At 46.5% G+C, this 20,419-nt stretch overlaps 1 protein-coding gene and 1 pseudogene across 1 annotated transcript in view; one reads left to right on the top strand and one right to left on the bottom strand.

Annotated features, from left to right (window-relative positions):
- Positions 1-698: 698 nt before the first annotated feature.
- Positions 699-20,419, top strand: part of GABRR2 (gamma-aminobutyric acid type A receptor subunit rho2) — a 65,835-nt gene continuing 46,114 nt past the window's right edge. Inside the window, exons 1-2 of the mRNA XM_032155230.2 lie at positions 699-945; positions 16,166-16,272. Coding sequence (XP_032011121.1) covers positions 758-945; positions 16,166-16,272 — 295 coding nt within the window. The 5' untranslated portion in view covers positions 699-757. The remainder of the gene's footprint in view (positions 946-16,165; positions 16,273-20,419) is intronic.
- LOC116469706 (tubulin beta-3 chain-like) lies at positions 12,923-14,238 on the bottom strand (annotated as a pseudogene).

Here is a 20,419-nt window from a genome sequence, read left to right as displayed (position 1 = left end):
GACATAACCACATGTATCTCTACAATTCTAATGTGCTTAATTCCATATCCCAGGATAGGAATAAAGCCTAATTTATGATTGATTTTATACATTTTAGGGTTAAAGGCCAAAGTTAATTTAATGCTTATGGTACGAAGAAAAGCTTACATAATCATGAATTCTTTGATTGATGCCATCCTTCAAACTAAAAACGTATTTTATGCTTTGATGTTTTCACTGGAAGAAGTTGATCTATATTTGTGAGAAAGGAAGTATCCTTGCTCATAGGCAAAGCATATTCTCTTAGCTCCATAAATAAATCCACCCTAAGGAAACAGGTCTTTCACGTTTACTCAGCATTTCCTGAGCACATTTATGTACACATCTAAACGTCTACCAAGTCCTCTCTGCAAATCTACTTGGAATCCAAGCTGACCCCCTGGTGGATGGGACAGACTGGTTTTATGCAGCCAGAAGATGGACCAATAATCTCAGCACAAAGCTGGCATGTTCAAGAGATTTAATTTTTTATATAACAGCTTTAGCCAGAGCTATTCTAGGATTCAGTGGAAACAGAATTTCATGAGAGGACACACTTCCTGACTAATGGCCAATCACTAATCAGCAGGGAGGGCAAAGCCTGGTGTTTGTGTCACAGCCCGGAGTGGAGGGGGTGAGTAGGGCGCCAGTATCAAATAGTAAATCGGGACAACCAGCCTGGCCAGCCTTGCCCTCACAGCCCTTCAGAGCAGCCCGTCAGGAGGCAGCAGATGGATCAATGGTCAAGCCGGGGGGGATTTGCTCTGCCACAGGCTACTGGAAAGCAGCTTTTTGCCTCACAGACCTCCACAAAATGCCTTATTTTACAAGACTCATTTTGTTCTTGTTTTGCCTGATGGTCCTCGTGGAAAGCAGAAAGCCCAAGAGGAAGCGATGGACAGGGCAGGTGGAAATGCCCAAGCCAAGGTAAAGTCGTGGATGGGAAAGGAGGGAGGTTACCCTGCATAGTAGCAGCAGCAGTGGCACAGTGGGACGGCTTCCCAGGGGGCTACAGGTCCTATCGCGATATCGCCCTGTGAGAACCCAGCTACTTCGCTGAACGCAGCCTCTCCCTGGGCACACATACTCTATGTGTCACAAGCATCGAGAGCAGAACTAGACTGGGGTGAGCCTTCCATTCGGATGCCTGTGTTCAGCCAAAGCATTTTGATTTGAGGCAGATACAAATAGTTGGAGACGCAGTGGGTAAAATCATTCTTTGTACAAATCACATTGTGCTGCTTTGTTTCTCAGGGTTACAACCAGTGACCTGCTAAATAATTACACTCAAGTATTTTGGGGAGAACTGTATATAGGAACCTAGCCTGAACTATTAAGAAAAAAAATGCATATGGGAGTTGTCTTCCTTAAATTATTTGCCAGAGAATAACTTTATAATGATATTGGGTTTCATTTTACTGTTTTGAATCTTAGAATAGGTGTTCAGAAATTTGCTTAATTATCAGAAATATATGTGTGGACAGCAGTGGATGCAATTCCATTATGCAATGGAGACATTCCCAAGAAATAGTGGCCCAGGATCTGCATTCAAAATCATTACATTACAAATCTAAGTTCCTTAGTAAGTTTATTTTGAATTGACATACAAAGCGTCATACTCCAGGCCTGAAGTAGACATAAGGACTGTTAGACATGGAGATAAGAAAAGAGCAAGCAGCTAAGATATAAACACCATGTGTGGCATGTTACACATTTATTTTCCATTCTACTAAGCATCAGATAAACTAGTGGTTTTGAACATAAATTAATATCTTGAGGCACATTTTCTAGGTCAGTCCCCAAACATTTTTGACCATGCGCTGCTGTCAATGACAAGTTTTTGAAACTGTACCTCTAATACATGCATATTTACTTACAAAGCACATACACGTGCTGTTATAAATATGTATGTTAAAGTTTAATTGATTTCTTATTTTTAGAAAAAAAAAAACCTTGAACATAAATAAGAGTTACAGCCTCTGCTTCCAGTATCCCAGTGGCAACTGCTGCTCTGGGAGAGGTAATTACTCTCTTTATTTGTTTGTTTTTTGAGATGGACTCTTTGTCACCTAGGCTGGAGTGCAGTGGCGCAATCTTGGCTCACTGCAACCTCCACCTCCCCGGTTCAAGCGATTCTCCTGCCTCAGCCTCCAGAGTAGCTGGGATTACAGGCGTGCACCACCATGCCTGGCTAATTTTTGTATTTTTAGTAGAGACGGGGTTTCGCCATGTTGGCCAGGCTGGTCTCAAACTCCTGACCTCAAGAGATCCACTCACCTTGGCCTCCCAAAGTGCTAAGATTACAGGCATGAGCCACCGCGCCCAGCCTATAATTACTCTCTCTGGAGCCTAGTCCTACTCAGTGGAAGGCAAACAGATCAAAACCCTCCAGAACGACGGGAAAGAGGCCCTGCTCTGAACAACCCATGTGAGTTGGGGTGCCAGAACCATAGGCTGTTAAACTGGAAGGAGCCTCAGATGTCATCTGGCCCAGCAAGTCCCCTGAACTCTAATTTTGGGAAACATGAATGGCTGTTGAGTGAAATGGGGTTCCAGGGTCACCAAAAGTGGAAAACCCTGGTTTAGACCATTTTCAACAGATGTCTTTACAGCAGAACTTTTAGAACCTTTGTTATGCAAATAGGCACTGTGAGAATCTTGAAGAGAGGGATAAATTATGCAGTGCTTCTCAGAAACAACTAAAATACCCAGTTTTTTGGACTGTCTTGTGGGATTCCTACTCCAAGGAGCACACACTGGGAAACTGCCCAAATCAACTCATTTGACAGATGCTGAAATGGCTCAGGGGCATGAGTAAGTCACACGGCCTGCTAGTGGCTTCCCAGCACTAGAATGTAGGTTCCTGATTTACTTAGACTGGAGGAAAATCTGTTCAAAACTGTCTATTCTGTAAGAACTGGGGTTCAGCACAAGTCCCTCCGGGGTGCCCAGGGACCCCACTCAGCAGCCTGGGCTGTGGTGGCACCTCCGTCTCACTTTTCCTCAGAGGTCCACAGTCTCATTCCCAAACCTGAGCATGAGCCTGGGCACAGCTGGGCTCTGACTCTTAGTGGGGAAGAGACTGTTGAAATCCAGCCCACGAGGTGTTAAAAGTGGGAAAAGATGAACACATACATTACAAGGAAGTAAAATATTTATTGAACTGAGGCTAGGGAAAAGGATAGGGAATGTGGTTCTGGGCCTTTCTGCATCCATGAGAACACACACACAGTCAGTCAACAGGGTGACGCCTCCCTGTGAACATTTCAGTCAAGCCTCTGACAATTTATTTTTCCAAATTACTTTCATTATTGACACGCAGGGGTCAAGCTATACGAACAAATAAGAAAATGACCAGACCCTTTCTGATTACAGTCTTAGAGCGCTTTCTCTCTTTAGGATAGCTCCTTTTCTTAGAAGTCCTGTTCACACACAAACTCTCATACACGGTCACACTCACACACATACTACACGCCACATGTGTGGCTTCACGGGCACCCACTATGCACATAGTCACCCTCACACATGCACACTGTGAAGACTTCCTTGAACCTGGAAGCCTTCCCTGCCTCACCCCAGCCAAGGCACGCACACAGAACAGTGATTCTGCCCAGTAGCTGCTTTTACAAAGACCGGCCCCCGTTTTCTGCTGCTTTGTGTCTCTGTGTACTAAATGGCTGCAGAGTGAATCTGTTTCCTCTTGGCTGTTACTGGTTTTGCTCTGTTCTCCCAGCTCTCAGCCTCCCAACTTTATTCCTACTCCTCCTGGCGTGCTGCCAAAGTTGGCCTCCTGACCACACGGTTGCCGTTCTTTCTTGCCAAGGGAGGCACTTCTCCCTTGAGAGCTGATGAATAAACCAGACTCTGGGCTGTGCCCTGGACAGTACTGTCAGGTCCCTGCAGGTCTCAACGTGGAGCCCCCTCTGTAGCTTCCTTCCCCATCTGCTGCCTCCTCGGTACCCCTACCTTGGCCATCCTTCCTGGGTCTGCATTGTGGTTCTGTTCCGCTGGATGCAGGAGCAGCTTTGCTTTCTAGCCACGCAGTGACCCTCATCCACTGCTGAGGGTCTTGGCAAAGGAAAAGGAGTTGGGAATTCAGGAAAATCAGGTTCAGACCCTGGTTCTGCCGCCGTCTAGCCATGTGGCCATATTTCCTGCTCTCTCTGAACCTCTGTTTCTCCAGCTGAAAAGGGGGTTGGTGAGCCCTTCCCCATGGGGATGATGTGAAGATGGGGTGAGGTCTGCCTAACGTCCTGCAGTTCAGGGCCTGCACAGGGAGGAGGGGCATCCAGGAATACCTGGTTATCCCGGTTGCTGTTATTGCCAAAAAACCACAACACGATGACACTAGCCCTGCTTCCAAAGGCATAGTGGATCAATTTTTCTCCTTCCCTCATCCCTCACCCAAAGGCCGGGTTTGAGGTTCCATGAAGGTCCTGGCTGCCCTGCCATGGGTGGGTGGGGGCTCAGGAAGGAGTGTAGGGTCTGAGGGCCGAGACTGTGTGGGCCATCTCCTGTGAAAGGATGAATGGAGAGCATATGGCTCACGCAAATAGCCCAAGGCTCAGGATCTTAGTGGCTTGATCTCTTAAAAAAACTCTGGGCCCTCAATGGCAGTGGGATTTAAATCTGTCTCTTGTTGGGGTGGGTGGCATTCTGGGACTTCCGCTCCCCTAAGCCTTTTCCTAAATGGATGTAGAAACTGTGCTGACCAGGAGGGATTTACTCCCTGTGAGTCAGAGGGGCTGTGAGCCGGCTGCACTTATGGTTTAATGTCTACGATCCGCTAAGCCCTCGGGCTGGACTCTTCATCTGCCTTCCGGAGGCGTCTTTCATAGGGCGTCTGCACATGGCCCCCTCACACAGTCACTGCCCAGAGACCCAGGCCTGGCCCCACTTGACTCCTGGAGGCAAGGCTTGAGGAAGAGATCAGTGTGTGTGAAAGCTCCTTGGCAGCACCCAACCATGACTACACATGGCTTAAGGGGGCTGGATGGTCCCCTATTTCAGCCATAGGGAAGGAAGTTAAATTGGACTTTCCTCTTTGACCTGTGAACCCATAATGGGCTTGTCTAAAAGTGAATCTTATCATAGCTTCCTCTTCCATCTGCCTAACACCCTTCATTGTCTTCCCATTGCCTTTGGATAAAGACAGAATTCTTAACATGACTCTTAAGGCTCTGTCTGGCCTGGCCTCTGCTTGTCCCTGCAGCTTCATTCTCTTCATTCATTCCCACCACACCCCCCACCCCATCCCGCTTCTCATCTAACGCTCACTCATTCTTCAACCTAAGCCACTTCAAACTGAGTGCGGCCCAAACCAAACTATGCATGCATTGAGTTCAGATGCCTATAGGATACTCAATTAGGGATGTTGAGTTAGGAATTAGATATAAAGATTGAGAGTAGAGGGCAGGGATTTAAGAACATCAGCATGTTGATGACAATTTAAGCCACCAACTTAGGTGAGTCTGCCAAAGAGAGGGTAGAGAGAGAAGATGGCTGGTACAAGGTCCTGGGGACACTGACATTTAAGGGATGGGCTGAAGAATAGGGGGACGCTGCCGTGGAGAAGCGCCTGTCAGAGAGGTAGGAGGAAAACCAGAGTACTTTGTCCTGAAAGACACAGTTTCTGGCAGAAGCATGGACCTTCCTGTCTGCAGCTGCGGAGAAGCCAGACCTCAGCAAGAGCACCTGTAGGACCAGGGGTTGGGCATAAGTAGGCAAAAGGGCTTGGAGTGAGGCAGTGCCAGCAGCCTGTGGAAGATGGCTATTTGGAAGAGTTAATTATTTACTGAGGGGGGAAATAAATTTTTTTTTTTAGGTGGAACAGTGAGGATTTTTAGGGGAACGAAACTATTCTATATGATATCATAATGGTGGATATACATCATTATACATCTGTCCAAACCCAGAGAATATCAACACTAGGCTGTGGATGGTGCCTTACGCCTGTAATCCCAGCAGTTTGGGAGGCTGCAGCAAGAAGATCTCTTGAGGCCAAGAGCAATACAGTGAGACCCTGTCTCTACAAAAAAAAAAAAAAATTAGCCAGGCATGGTAGCATGTGCCTGTTAATCCCAGCTGCTCAGGAGGCTAAGATGGGAGGATCACTTGAGCCCAGGAGTTTGAGGCTGCAGTGAGCTACAATTGCACCACCGCACTCCAGCCTGGGTAACAGAGCAAGACCCTGTCTCTAATAATAATAATAATAATAATAATAATAATAAGCATGGGTGCTAATGCTAATGCTGTGTCAATGCAGGATTATCAATTGTAACAAATGCACCTCCCTGGGGGGGGATGCTGATAGTGGGGAGGCCATGCATGTTTAGGGGCAGGGGGCATATAGAAACACTGTACCTTCTGCTCAATTATGCTGCAAACCTAAAATTACTCTAAAAAAAAGTCTTAAACATTTTTTTTAAAAAGGAAATGTTTAAATAATATAACCAACACACCTATATTGCCATCACTTTCAATGCATTTTGCATGAATTGAGAGCTAGAGGAAGATGTGGAGTTTAAATGGGTTTTCTGCTTAGTTGTAATTCCAGGTAGGAGAGCCTAGAATCCAGTTTGAATACTGATGGGAATGAGCCATGAAAGGGGGAGAAGCTGAGGAAGCTGTGGGGAGGGGGCATGAGGGCAGGGTTCAAAAGACTCTGTGAGAAGGGGCGTTAGGCACTTCTGCTGAGCCTCAGTTACCTCACCACCTACACGTCTGGAGGATGTGCAAATAGGGCAGGACAACGTGGAAGGCAGCAGCGGGTGGAAGGACGAGAGGGTGGGTGAGTTTGGAAAGCAGATGTGAGAGTGGCTGAGTGAGATGGCTGCCAAATAGGAGGCTGTCCTCATGCAAGTCAGGCTCTCCTGAGGACATTTGCTCTGCTGTTTTCTCAGAATTACTTCCTTCCTTCAGGTCCTCTCATGACTCCCACCCTCCCTCCAGGACTCAGAAGAATCACCAATCACCTCATCTAAACAGCCCTCCATTCCAACCCATAGCTCTCTATTCCTTACCCTACTTTGTCACGTGATTTATCTGTCCACTGGTTTATCGTCCACCTCCCCGACTAGGTTGGAAGCCCTGTGAGGACTGTGAATACATGCCCTCCCCATGGCTCGGGCAGTGTCTGCAGAGTAGGGGCTCTATAGAAACGTGTGTCTGCACAGAGTAGATGCTCTATAAAAATATGTTGCACAAATCAATTTGAGTCTAGGAATTGGGGAACTGTGTGACCAGGGTGTGGGACAACTGTCTGTGTGGATGTTGACATCCTCAAGGTTGATGGGGGGGAACTAAATGGAGAGAAAGAGAAGCAGGTGGTTCCTGAACCCTCACGGGGGTGGGGAAATGACTGGGAGGTCTGGGGCAGTGAGCAGCTGGGCCAGGCAGTGTTAGGAGTAGGGCGCCGGCTTATAGGGGAATCTGGGGCAGGCAGGCTAACTTTTATACTAGCACCAAACAATAAAACTTTTGGTGATTATGGAAATGTTATTCATTTATTTATTTTTTTATTATCACACTACACTGAGGTAATGGAAAGCTTATATAGCTGCACTGTTCAGTACAGTAGCAACCAGCTGCATGGGGCTATTGAACACATATGTGTGGCTAGCATAACGGAAAAACCAAATAGTCATTTATTTAGCTTTCATTAATTGAAACAGCCATATGTGTCTAGTGGCCACTTTATTGATCAGTGTAGCTTTAGACCTCCCATTGAATTATGCCATCTGGGCAGAGCCAGCAAGGAATGAAACTTAAGGATTTCATAGGAGGATGATTCCAAGATCAGAACCTCAAGAGAGGAAACCATCGCTTTCCTCTTACAGAGTTTAAACAGGAGTTGCTCTCAAAAGTGAATGAAGGCCGAGCACGGTGGCTCACGCCCGTAATCCCAGCACTTTGGAAGGCCGAGGCAGGTAGATCACCTGAGGGCAGGAGTTCGAGACCAGCCTGACCAACATGGTGAAGCCCCGTCTCTACTAAATATATAAAAATTAGCTGGGTGTGGTGGCGGGTGCCTGTAATTCCAGCTACCCAGGAGGCTGAGGTAGGAGAATCACTTGAACCCAGGAAGCGGAGGTTGTAGTGAGCCAAGATCACACCATTGAACTCCAATCCGGCGACAGAGCAAGACTCCATCTCAAAAAAAAAAAAAAAAAAGAAAAGTGAATGAAGTATGACAAGAACAGAGAGGAAAATAGAGGTATATGTAAATAAACAACAAACACTCAAAACCAAATCTCAATTGATTTCTAAAAACCTCCAATATGCTGCACACAACAGAGTCACAGGCCCTGAGGGCTGTGGTTTCTTCAGCGGGTGAATTAGCAGTTCCTCACTTGCTACTACTAAGTTGTCAGCACCAACAGGTGCCTTGGGCAGCTCTCAGGACGTTGCCAAAGGCATTAGATTAAGGCTTATCCTAGTGGTTCTCAAATGTTGCTCTACCTTGGAATCACCCAAGAGCTTTAACAAATTTCCAGTGCTGAGACCTCCATCCCAACCAGTCAAATTCAAATTTCTAGGGGTGGGATTTAGGCATCATTGGTTTTAATATCTCCCCAGGTGATTACAATCTGTAGCTAAGTTTGAGAATCATAGGTCTGGCCAACAAAACACAAAGCCACATAGAGTTTATTATCATTAAGGTATTACAAGATCTAAAAATGATAAGTTTGGAGTGACTGTGATTCTCAGCCTTGATCGCATGGGAATAGCTGGGGAATTCACCCCAGAGAGGTGAATTTGATTGTTCTGGGGTACAGCCTGGGCATCAGGGTTTTTAAAAGCCCCTCGAGATGATTCCAAAGTGTGGTTAAGGCTGAGAAGCATCTGGGTTACAGATGATGTTGACCAAATGTACTAGGATGGAATTGGTTTAAATTTCTCCTAGAAGTTGTTTGTGTGGTCATGTTGCTACCTTTTATTGAATGCCTGCTACATGCCAGTCATTGTGCTAAGTGCAATGGACACAGAGATAAACCCTAGCCTAACGCTCTTAGAAGGCTAAGTGAGACACGTACACGAAGTAACTTAAGTGCCAGGCACAAACCAAAAGCCTGTAAGAGGAACGGGTAACGTACTGTGGATTAGCCTGTCTGTGTGAAGGTTCCTTCTCTTCCTCCTTTTTCCTTCTTTCCATATTTTTTCTTTTTTTCTCTTTCCTTCTTTCCTTTTCTCTGTCTTTTGTTTGTTTGTTTGTTTAGTAATAACTGTCAGCAGACAATTGCCTTAGAACATTTTGGATCTGACCGCTTTAGTGTGCCGTTGTGGTGAAGAAAATGATCTGGAAAGAGTGAGCATGAAAGAAAGAAGAGAGAATCACTCCTTTGCCGTCACCTGGTTTAGAGGAAGGGCTGACCAGGGCTGTGTCCTGGGCTCCAGCTCTGGGTGCACCACCTAGCTGGGTGGTCAGAGCAACTCTGTCCTCCACTGGCTGTGAATTGTCTTTCTAAGGAGGGAGGCTTTGTCCCAGGGTGGGTTCTGCAGACCTGGACTGAAGTAAGGAGCATCAAATTTGGCAAAGATAAAACCAGCATTTAAAAGTTTTGACTATATCTGTCTTAGAAGTATATTTATCACAAAACCATTGTTATAACATCACGAGAATTTTTTTTTTTTAAACACTGGGTCTCACTCTGTTACTCAGGCTGGAATGCTCACTGCAACCTCAACCTCCCAGGCTCAAGTGATCCTTCTGTCTCAGCCTCTCCATTTGCTGGGACCAGAGGCGTATGCCATCACACTCAGTTTATTACATTTTTTTTTTTTTTAAGAGACGGGGTCTTGCTATGTTGCCCAGGCTGGTCTCAAACTCCTGGGCTCAAGCCATTCTCCTGCCTGGGCCTTCCAAAGTGGTAGGAATACAGATGTGAGCCACTGCACTCAGCCAAGAAATTAAAAAAAAAAAAAATCATGATCTTCCACGACTCAACACAATCATTTTTTCTTTTTTTCTCGTCACAAATTTATTTATTTATATTTTTTTACTTAGCCTGGGTGAGATTCTTATTTATTTTTAAGACTTCAGGAGTATACATGCAGACTCGGTATAGAGATAAACTCATGTCACAGGGATTTGTTGTACAGATGATTTTGACACCCAGGTACTAAGCCCCATACTCAACAGTTATTTTTTCTGACCCTTTCCCTCCTCCCACCCTCCACGCTCAAGTAGGCTCCAGTGTCTTTTGTTCATCTCTTTGTGTCTATGTGTTCTCATCACTTAGCTCCCACTCAGAAGTAAGAATACATGTGGTATTTGATTTTCTGTTCCTGTGTTAGTTTGCTTAGAATAATGGCCTCCATCCAGTTCTGTCCATGTTCCGGCTAAAGGACATAATCTCATGCTTTTTTGTGTGTGTGTGAGACAGGGTCTTTATCACCTGGGCTGGAGAGCAGTGTCATGATCATGGCTCACTGCAGCCCTGACCTCCCTCCTGGGCTCAAGTGATTCTCCCACCTCAGCCTCCCAAGTAGCTGGATGTGGCACCATGTTGCTCAGGCTGGCGTTGAACTCCTGGGCTCAAATGATCTGCCTGCCTTGGCCTCCCAAAGTGCTGGGATTACAGGTGTGAGCCACCACTCCCAGCTGATCAAATTCTTTTTTATGGCTGCAGAGTATTTCATGGTGTATGTATATTACATTTTCTTTTTCTTTTTTCTGGAGACAGAGCCTTACTCTGTCACCCAGGCTGGAGTGCAATGGCACAATTTCAGCACACTGCAACCTCCACCTCTTGGGTTCAAGCGATTCTCATGCCTCAGCCTCCTGTGTAGCTGGGATTACAGACGCACACCACCATGCCCAGCTAATTTCTGTAGTTTTATTAGAGACAGGGTTTTGCCATGTTGGCCAGGCTGGTCTTGAATTCCCGGCCTGTGATCCACCTGCCTTGGCCTCCCAAAGTTCTGGATTACAGGTGTGAGCCACCATGGGTGGCCATACCACATTGTCTTTATTCAATCTGTCACTGATGAGCATTTAGGTTGATTCCATATCTCTGCTATTGTGAACAGTGTTGCAGTGAATATGAATGTGTCTTTATGGGAAAACAATTTATATTCCTTTAGTTAAATACCCAGTAATGAGATTGCTGGGTAGAATGGTAGTTCTGTTTTTAGCTTTCTGAGGAATCACAACACTGCTTGCCACAATGGTTGAACTGATTTATATTCCCACTAACAGTGTATAAATGTTCTCTTTTCTCTGCAACCTCACCAGAATCTGTTATTTTTTGACTTTTTAATAATAGTGATTCTGACTGGTGTGAGATGGTGTCTCATTAATTTTGATTTGCATTTCTCTAATGATCAGCGTTATTGGGCGTTTATTCATATGTTTTTTGGCTGAGTGTATGTCTTCTTTTGAAAAGCATCTGTTCATGTCCTTTGCCCACCTTTTTAATTTTTTTTTTCTTTTTTTGAGATGGAGTCTCACTTTCTTACCCAGGCTCGAGTGTAGTGGCACAATCTCGGCTTACTGCAACCTCTGCCTCCCAGGTTCAAGTGATTCTCGTGCCTCAGCGTCCCAAATAGCTGGGATTACAGGCACATGCCACAACACCCAGCTAACTTTTGTTTAGTAGAGACAGGGTTTCATTTTGTTGGCCAGGCTGGTCTTGAACTCCTGACATCAAGTGATCCGCCTGCCTCATCCTCTCAAAGTGATCCTCCTGCCTCAGCCTCTCAAAGTGCTGGGATTACAGACATAAACCACTGTGCCCACTTTTTGCCCACTTTTTAATGGGGTTTGTTTTTTCTTGTAAATTTAAGTTCCTTATAGACGCTGGATATTAGATCTTTGTCAGATGCATAGTTTGCAAATATTTTCTCCCGTTCTGTAGGGTGTCTATTTACTATGTTGATACTTTAATTTTTTGTGCAGAAGCTCTTAAGTTTAATAAGATCCCATTTGTCAATTTTTGTTTTTGCTGCAATTGCTTTTGGTGTCTTCATCATGAAATCTTTCCCATTTCCTGTGTCCAGAATGGTATTGCCTAGGTTGTCTTCCAGGGTTTTTATAGTTTTGAGTATTATACTTCAGTATTTACTCCATCTTGAGTTGATCTTTGTATATGGTGTAAAAAACGGGTCCAATTTCAATCTTCTGCATATGGCTAGCCAGTTTTCATAACACCATGTATTGAGTGAAGAGTCCTTGCCTTATTGCTTTTGTCAGCTTTGCATAAGATCAGATGGCTGTGGGTGTGTAGCCTTATTTCTGGGCTCTCTATTCTGTTCCTTTGGTCTATGTCCCTGTTTTTGTACCAGTACCATGCTGTTTTGGTTACCATAGCCTTGTAATATAGTTTGAAGTCAGGTAATGTGATGTCTCCAGCTTTGTTTCTTTTTATTTTTTTTCCCTTAAGATTGCTTTGGCTATTCAGGCTCTTTTTTTGATTCTGGATGAATTTTAAAATTGTTTTTTCTAGTTCTGTGAAGAATATCATTGGTAGTTTGATAGAAATAGCATTGAATCTATAAATAATTTTAGGCAATATGACCATTTTAATGATATTGAGTCTTCCTATCCATGAGCATGAAGTGTATTTTCATTTCTTTGTGTCATCTCTGATTTCTTTTTTTTATCTGACAGCAATAGAATTATTAAATATACCTGAAAATATAAACACAAACCATTAAAAAACAAATCCATAAAATGTCAGGCCTGGAGCTACAATAAGACAGAGACAGGAGCAGCACACACATGGCCTAAGCGGGGAGGACAGGCGTAAACACTGCAGGAGGGTGCCAAGGGAGCCCTAGGGTGAGTGGCAAGCTGGTGGGGGAAAGCTGGGGACAGTGTTGACAGCAAGATGGCTCTGGAGGTCAGACACTGCTAGCCTTGGCCCCAGCTGCCACCTGCCCCTCACTCCAGCTGCAAGCAGCTTCATTTGGGGCCCTGGGCCTCCAACTCCTCCTCTTCATCTGTGAACATCTCACCCTCCTCCTGGGCCGTGGAGTCCTGGTACTGCTGGTACTGGGACACCAAGTCATTCATGTTGCTCTCGGCCTCGGTGATCTCCATCTCGTCCATGCCCTCGTCCATGTACCAGTGTAGGAAGGCCTTGTGCTGGAACATGGCCGTGAACACCTCCTGGATGCCCGTGCTGTTGCCGATGAGGGTGGAGGACATCTTGAGGCTGGGGGGCGGGATGTCGCACACGTCCACCTTCATGTTGTTGGGGATCCACTCCACGAAGTAGCTGCTGTTCTTGCTCTGGATGGACAGCATCTGTTCGTCCACCTCCTTCATGGACACGCAGCCCTAGAACACGGTGGCCACCTCCAGGTAGCAGCTGTGGCGGCAGTTGCAGGCAGCCATCATGTCCTTGGTGTCAAACATCTGAGGGGTGAGCTCGGGCACGGTCAGGGCCCAGTACTGTTGGCTGCCCGAGCTTCATGCCGGGCATGAAGAAGTGCAGGCGGGGGAAGGGTACCCATGTTCACCACCAGCTTGTGCAGGTCTGCGTTGAGCTGGCCCGGGAAGCACAAGGAGGTGGTGATCCCGCTCATGGTGGCCAACACCAGGTGGCTGAGGTCCCCGTAGGTGGGCGTGGCCAGCCTGAGGGTGCTGACGCAGATGTCGTAGAGCGCCTCCTTGTTGATGCAGTAGGTCTCATCTGTATTCTCCACCAGCTGGTGGATGGACCGCGTGGGGTTGTAGGGCTCCACCACAGTGTCTGACACCTTGGGCGAGGTCACTACGCTGAAGGTGTTCATGATGCGGTTGGGATACTCCTCATGCATCTTGCTGATGAGCAGCGTGCCCATGCCCGAGCCTGTGCCCCCGCCCAGCGAGCGGGTCAGCCGGAAACCCTACAGACCGTCGCAGTTCTCACACTCCTTCCGCACATCCAGGACAGAATCCACCAGCTCTGCACCATCCGTGTAGTGACCCCTGGCCCAGTTGTTGCCGGCCCCACTCTGACAAAAGATGAAATTGTCAGGCCTGAAAAAATGTCCAAAAGGCCCAGAGCGGACACTGTCCATGGTCCCGGGCTCGAGGTCGACGAATGGCCCGAGGCACATATTGTGAGAAGAGGCCTCGTTGTAGTAGATGCTGATCTGCTCCAGCTGCAAGTCCGAGTCCCCCACGTAGTTGCCGCTGGGGTCTATGCCATGCTCATCACTGATGACTTCCCGGAACTTGGCCTCGATCTAGTTGCCGCACTGGCCGGCCTGAATGTGCACGATCTCCTTCATGCTGAGCTCGTCTGGCAGGCGGCTGCGGACGGGCAGGTGGGCTGGGCTGGCTGCTGACATTTCTGATTTCTTTGAGTGGTGTTTTGCAATTCTCATTGTAGAGATCTTTCACTTCCCTGGTTAGCTGTATTCCTAGGCATTTTATTCTTTTTGTGGCAATCATGAATGGGATTTCATTCCTGATTTGGCTCTAGGCTTGGTGTATAGGAATGCTTGTTGGTGTATAGGAATGCTAGTGATTTTTTATCCCAAAACTTTGCTGAAGTTGTTTATCAGCTGAAGGAGCTTTTGGGCCAAAACTATGGGGTTTTCTAGATATAGAATCACATCATCTGCAAACAAGAATAGTTTGACTTCCTCTCTTCCTATTTGGATGACCTTCGTTTTGTTCTCTTTCTTGATCGCCCTGGCCAGGACTTACAATACTATGTTGAATAGGAGTGGTGAGAGAGGGCACCCTTGTCTTGTGCTGGTTTTCAAGGGGAATGTTTCCAGCATTTGCCCATTTAGTATGATGTTGGCTATGGGTTTGTCATGGATGTCTCTTACTATTTTGAAGTATGTTTCTTTAATACCTAGTTCATTAAGAGTTTTTAATATGAAGGAGTGTTGAATTTTATCAAAAGCCTTTTGTGCATCAATTGAGATAATAATGTGGCGTTTGTCTTTAGTTTTATGTGATGAATCACACTTATTGATTTGCGTATGTTAAACCAACCTTGCATCCTGGGGTTGAAGCCTACTTGATTGTGTGGATTCACTTTTTGATGGGCTGCTGGATTTGGTTTGCAAATATTTTGTTGAGGATTGTTTGCCTCAATGTTCATCAAGGATATTGGCCTAAAGCTTTCTTTTTTTTGTTGTGTTTCTGCCAGGTTTTGGTATCGGGATGATGTTGGCCTCATAGAATGAACTGGGGAGGAGTCCTGCCTCCTCAATTTTTTGGAATAGTTTTAGTAGGAATGGTACCAGCTCTTCTTTGTACATCTGGTAGAATTTGGCTGTGAATACATCAGGTCCTGGGCTTTTTTTTTTTTCTTTTTTTGGTTGGTAGGCTATTTATTATTGATTCAACTTCGGAGCTCATTATTGGTCTTTTCAGGGAATCAATTTCTTCTTGGTTCACTATTTCGTGTGGGGTGTGTATGTGTCCAGGAATTTATCCATCTCTTCTAGGTTTTCTAGTTGTGTAGTTGTTCATGGTAGTCTCTGATGGTTATTTGTATTTCTGTGGGGTCAGTGGTAACATCCCCTTTGTCATTTCTTTTTTTGTTTGTTTGTTTTTTTGCAACAGAGTCTCACTCTGTCGCCCAGGTGGTGTAATCTCCACTCACTGCAACCTCCTCCTCCTTGGTTCAAGCGATTCTTGTGCCCTAGCCTCCTGAGTAGCTGGGACTACAGGTGCGTACCACTATGCCCAGCTAATTTTTGTATTTTTAGTAGAGATGGGGTTTTACCACGTTGGCTAGGCTGGTCTCAAACTCCTGACCTCAAGCAATCCACCCACCTCAGCTTCCCAAAGTGCTGGGGTTACAGGTGTGAGCCACTGCACCCAGCCCCCTTAGAAAAACCCCATTTCTAATTGTGTTTAGTTTGATCTTCTCTCTTTTCTCCTTTATTAATCTAGCTAGCAGCCAGCCCAACCATTTTCATCCAATTATATCCTTTACCAAGGTAGAATGCTGTCCTGCCCAGGAGGGCATCCACTTTCGGAAGGTTCCGGAAGAAACTAGTCCTCAGGTCAGTCTACCTGTGAGGATCTGGGGTGTGTGTGGAGGGTCCTTCAGCCCTCCTCTTTCCCTGGGCCAAGAAGGAGAATGGAGAAAAGGTACCTAACAGGTAGATCTTGCAGGGAGTAATCGCCCAAATCATCTCACTCAGTGCATTGATGAGCCGATGGAAAATAGTTTCTTGCTTGTCTTCACAGTCACTTATATAAGAAGAACCTTGATGTGACCAAGCTCCGGAAGGGAAAGCCTCAGCAGCTTCTCAGAGTGGACGAGCACGACTTCAGCATGAGGCCCGCCTTTGGAGGTAGGACTGTTCTTCCTTGGTTCCAGGTGGGAGGTTGGCCCCAGGGATGTGAGGTGCTGCCCTCTCTGGCTCCCTCAGGCACAGCCCTTCCTCAGATGGTGCAATTTTCCCACTCAGATAAACCCGACTCTACTTCCTGAGTCTCTAATTTTCCCAAGGAGAAAAGAGCAGGAAGTAGTGGAGAGGGCCGTTGACTAAAGAGGGCCCGCCAGTGACTAAGCCATTTACATTCACAAAGGAGACGGGCCCTGTGGCTGCCAACTTTTTTGTCCTACAAAAATAAGAGCAGGCAAGGAGAATCAGGACACAAAATAGCTCCTCTGTCATTTTTATAGAGGAAGAGGCTCATGAAGGCAGAGGTGCCTAGGATCCTGAAAAGTCCTAGTATGGCCCTGCCTCTGCACTATTTTGGCACGTGTGTGTGTCTGGGTGTGGGTGGAATTCTGAACAAGGCATTGTAACTTTGTTACCATGACTAGCTGGGAGTTTGCTGTTTTGATGGAGTCACCTGTTTTCTAGTGCAGCAACAACAGCTTAACTCATTACAAAGATTCCTTGCACACCTGCCCCCAAAGGTGCTCTGTTACTCTTGGGGTCAGGGAGGGGAGGCATGGCCAGTGGCTGTCCTTCCCAGGAACTAGAGAAATGCTATGGAGAAGGGGGACAGTGTCTTAGTCAGTTCTGGCTTTCACACAAAACACCATAGGCTGGGCGGCTTCTAGACAATGGAAACGTATTTCTCATGGTTCCAGAGGCCAGAAGTAAGATCAAGGTGCCGACAGGTTCCATGTGTGGTGAGGGCCCACTTTCTGTTCATAGACAGTGCCTTCTCACTGTAACCTCACATAGTGGGTGGGGCAAGGCAGCTCTCTGGGGCCTCTTTTATAAGAGCACTAATCCCACTGGTTAGGGCTCCACCCTCAGGATCTCATCACCTTCCAAAGGGCCCACTTCCTAGTACCATCCCATTGCGGGTTAGGATCGCAACATATGCATTTGGCAGGGACATAAACATTCAGGCCATAGCAGCTGGGAAGGAGTCACTCATCTGCTCTGACTAGGCAGAGAGTAGGATAAGAATAGCAGAATGTATGAGATCCCTGGGCCAACTTTCCTCTCCTCTTGGGGAAACTGAGGCCCCAAGAATTTCAGTCGATGAACCTTGGCAAGACAGACCCGGGCGGGCTGGCTTCCCTTTCTCCTTTTTCTCTGCCCTTGATCCTCTAGTAGGTCCCATCGTTCTGGGGCCGTAAAAAGGAGTAGCTGTGACCTCCAGGCAGGTCACCAATCCTTTGAGCCTCCATTTGTTTGTTTATAAAATAGGGAGAGTAATCCCCACATATGGGGTTGTTGTCCAGATTAAACAAGATAATGTATGTAAAACCCCTGACAGACATTTGTTCCTGTCCCCTCTGAAAAACCCAGCTGTCAGACCTTCCTCTTGTGTGACTGTTAAGGGATTAAGAAATTAATTTATCCCAGAGGCCTATACATTTTAAAAGGCCTCAAAGCCTCCCACTAAATACACTGAGCTCTGACACCTGCTAAGCAGAAGGAGAAAAGCAGGTGGCAGATTACAGGCCTGTGACTCATCTCCCTCCCAACCGCAACCTGATTGACGCCCACGGAAGGTCAAGAAGAGGCCACCATATTTCTGGTAGCTCTTGGGTTTCCTCGGGGATTCGTCATGGGCAAACCTGCCAAGGAATTTTACGAAAATAAAGTTATACTAATAAGCAGCTTTAAAATAGCTGCATCTGCTCCAGGAAGTCTAAGCAAGGCGTCCCCAAAAGCAGGAAGCTCCACTTTTCTTGCGCAGCAACAGTTACGAGTACAGAGGGGTACAGTGGCTAGGAATCGCAATAACCAACAATAACATGCATGAAAACTACCACTTTTTTTTTTTTTTTTTTTGAGATGGAGTTTCACTTTGTCACTTAGGCTGGAGTGCTGTGGCGCAATCTCAGCTCACTGCAACCTCTGCCTCTCAGGTTCAAGCGATCCTCCTCCCTCAGCCTCCTGAATAGCTGGGATTGCAGGCGTGCACCACCATGCCTGGCTAATTTTTTTGTATTTTTAGTAGAGACAGGGTTTCACCATGTTGGCCAGGCTGGTTTTGAACTCCTGACCTCAAGTGATCCACCCACCTCAGCCTCCCAAAGTGCTGGGATTACAGGCGTGTGCCACTGTGCCCAGCCACAACTACCACTTTCATAGTGATTTTTTTGGTGTGCCAGGCACCATTCTAATCAAGGTACATATATATATATAATCTTATTTTAATCCTCTCATCAGTTCTATGAAGTAGATACTATTATTGTCCCCAGATGAGGAAACTGAGGCACAGAGAGGTGAAGTAAACGTCTCAGGTCAGCTGAGGTTGGACCCCCTCCTAGCTGGGTCCCTTTTCTTATCTCCGACTTGCATGTCTTGGCGCAGAGCTGACATATCCATTAGGCGGCACAGGCACGCTGCCTGAGACCCACAAAAAAATGTTTTTGCTTTATCTTAAAATAAGAAAAACAAACTTTTAAGCAGAAGTTGTTTTAATACATACTATTAATATGTTCATCATTAAACCAACACAGTCATAAAATATGCTTTTTGATATTTTTTTTATAGGGGAAGAGGCCCATGAAGCAAAAGTGCCCAGGGTCCTCAAAAGTCTTAATGTGGCCGTGCCTCAGTGTGGTCTTTTGTGGGTGTGCACTGGGTGTGGGTGCTATTCCGAACAATGTGTTGTACCTTTTTACCCAAGGCTAGTGATGCTATCAGGAGCCTGGGCCATCACCTGGTCAGTACCTTCAGTATGTAGAAGAAGAGCCTGGGGTCCCAGGAGTTAGGTGATGGCCACAGAATAGCCAGAGGCAGAACTTAGGTTTCTTTTGTGACATCAGTTGCAAAACCAAAAGCCTTATGAAAATGCTCCCACCAGGAGCTAGCTCTCGGAATGGCAGATGAAATCCTGCCATGTTCCCAGAAACCCTGACTCTGAGCAGAATGCTGCAACATGCCACAGTCCCCATCAGGCTGCTCCTTCCTCAAGCCAGTTCCGGGAGCAAAGTGGACTTCTTGTGGTGTGACCACTGCATCTGCTTGGCCCTTCTGTGGGGCCCTCCAGAGCGTGGAGAGTCAGGACTGCTCCCTGCCCCTGCTTGGGTAAGCTTCTGACCCTGGGGAGGGCTCTGACTTTGGGGAAGCTGCTAAGGAAAGAGGCATCACCTTCCATAGAAGTCAAGATCTCAGCCACCACAGCATAGATGGGGGCCACTCCTCCTTTCTTCCAGCCTCCTTCCCATGGCAGTTGGTCCTCTGGGCACCTGTGATCTCCTGCAGGGCTTTCCTGGATGCCCAGATGTCACTCGGATGAAATGGGGGGAGGAGAGCACATAGTGAGGTACCGGGGCTCCCTGCCTCCGTGAGTCCATAAATAAGACACCCAGAGTTCTGGCCAGCCAGGCAAGATGGGATGATCTCAGGACGGGGATTCCCACTGCTTGTGGTTTCAATGATCTTTATAACCTGTACCCTATGGAAGCATTTGAAGATGGCTTAGAGCCAAGAAGCCTTCCCTTCAGATGCTCCTGGGTGTCCCCATTTCACTCAGCGCCTCATGGGCAGGTCTCTGTGAGAAAGGAGGCTGCACAGACAGCACAAAGGTGACTCTGTGCAGGTGATAGAAGGTGTCTCATTCCCTGGAAGCAGCCCCTGACAGGCTTCTAGTTAGAAGTAGAGCCTGGGCCCCTACAGTAACCAAAACAGCATGGTACCGGTACCAAAACAGAGATACAGACCAATGGAACAGAACAGAGCCCACAGAAAGAACACCACACATCTACAACCATCTGATCTTTGACAAATCTGACAAAAACAAGAAATGAGGAAAGGATTCCCTACTGGCTAGCCATATGTAGAAAGCTGAAACTGGATCCCTTCCTTACACCTCATACAAAAATTAATTCAAGATGGATTAAAGACTTAAATGTTAGACCTAAAACCATAAAAACCCTAGAAGAAAACCTAGGCAATACCATTCAGGACATAGGCATGGGCAAGGACTTCATGTCTAAAACACCAAAAGCAATGGCAACAAAAGCCAAACTTGACAAATGGGATCTAATTAAACTAAAGAGCTTCTGCACAGCAA

This window comes from Hylobates moloch, unplaced genomic scaffold (genome assembly GCF_009828535.3).
Source record: "Hylobates moloch isolate HMO894 unplaced genomic scaffold, HMol_V3 SCAFFOLD_2, whole genome shotgun sequence".
Classification (NCBI taxonomy): Eukaryota; Metazoa; Chordata; class Mammalia; order Primates; family Hylobatidae; genus Hylobates; species Hylobates moloch.
The sequence above is the reverse complement of the archived record's forward strand: the minus strand, read 5'-3'. Positions and strand labels throughout refer to the sequence as shown.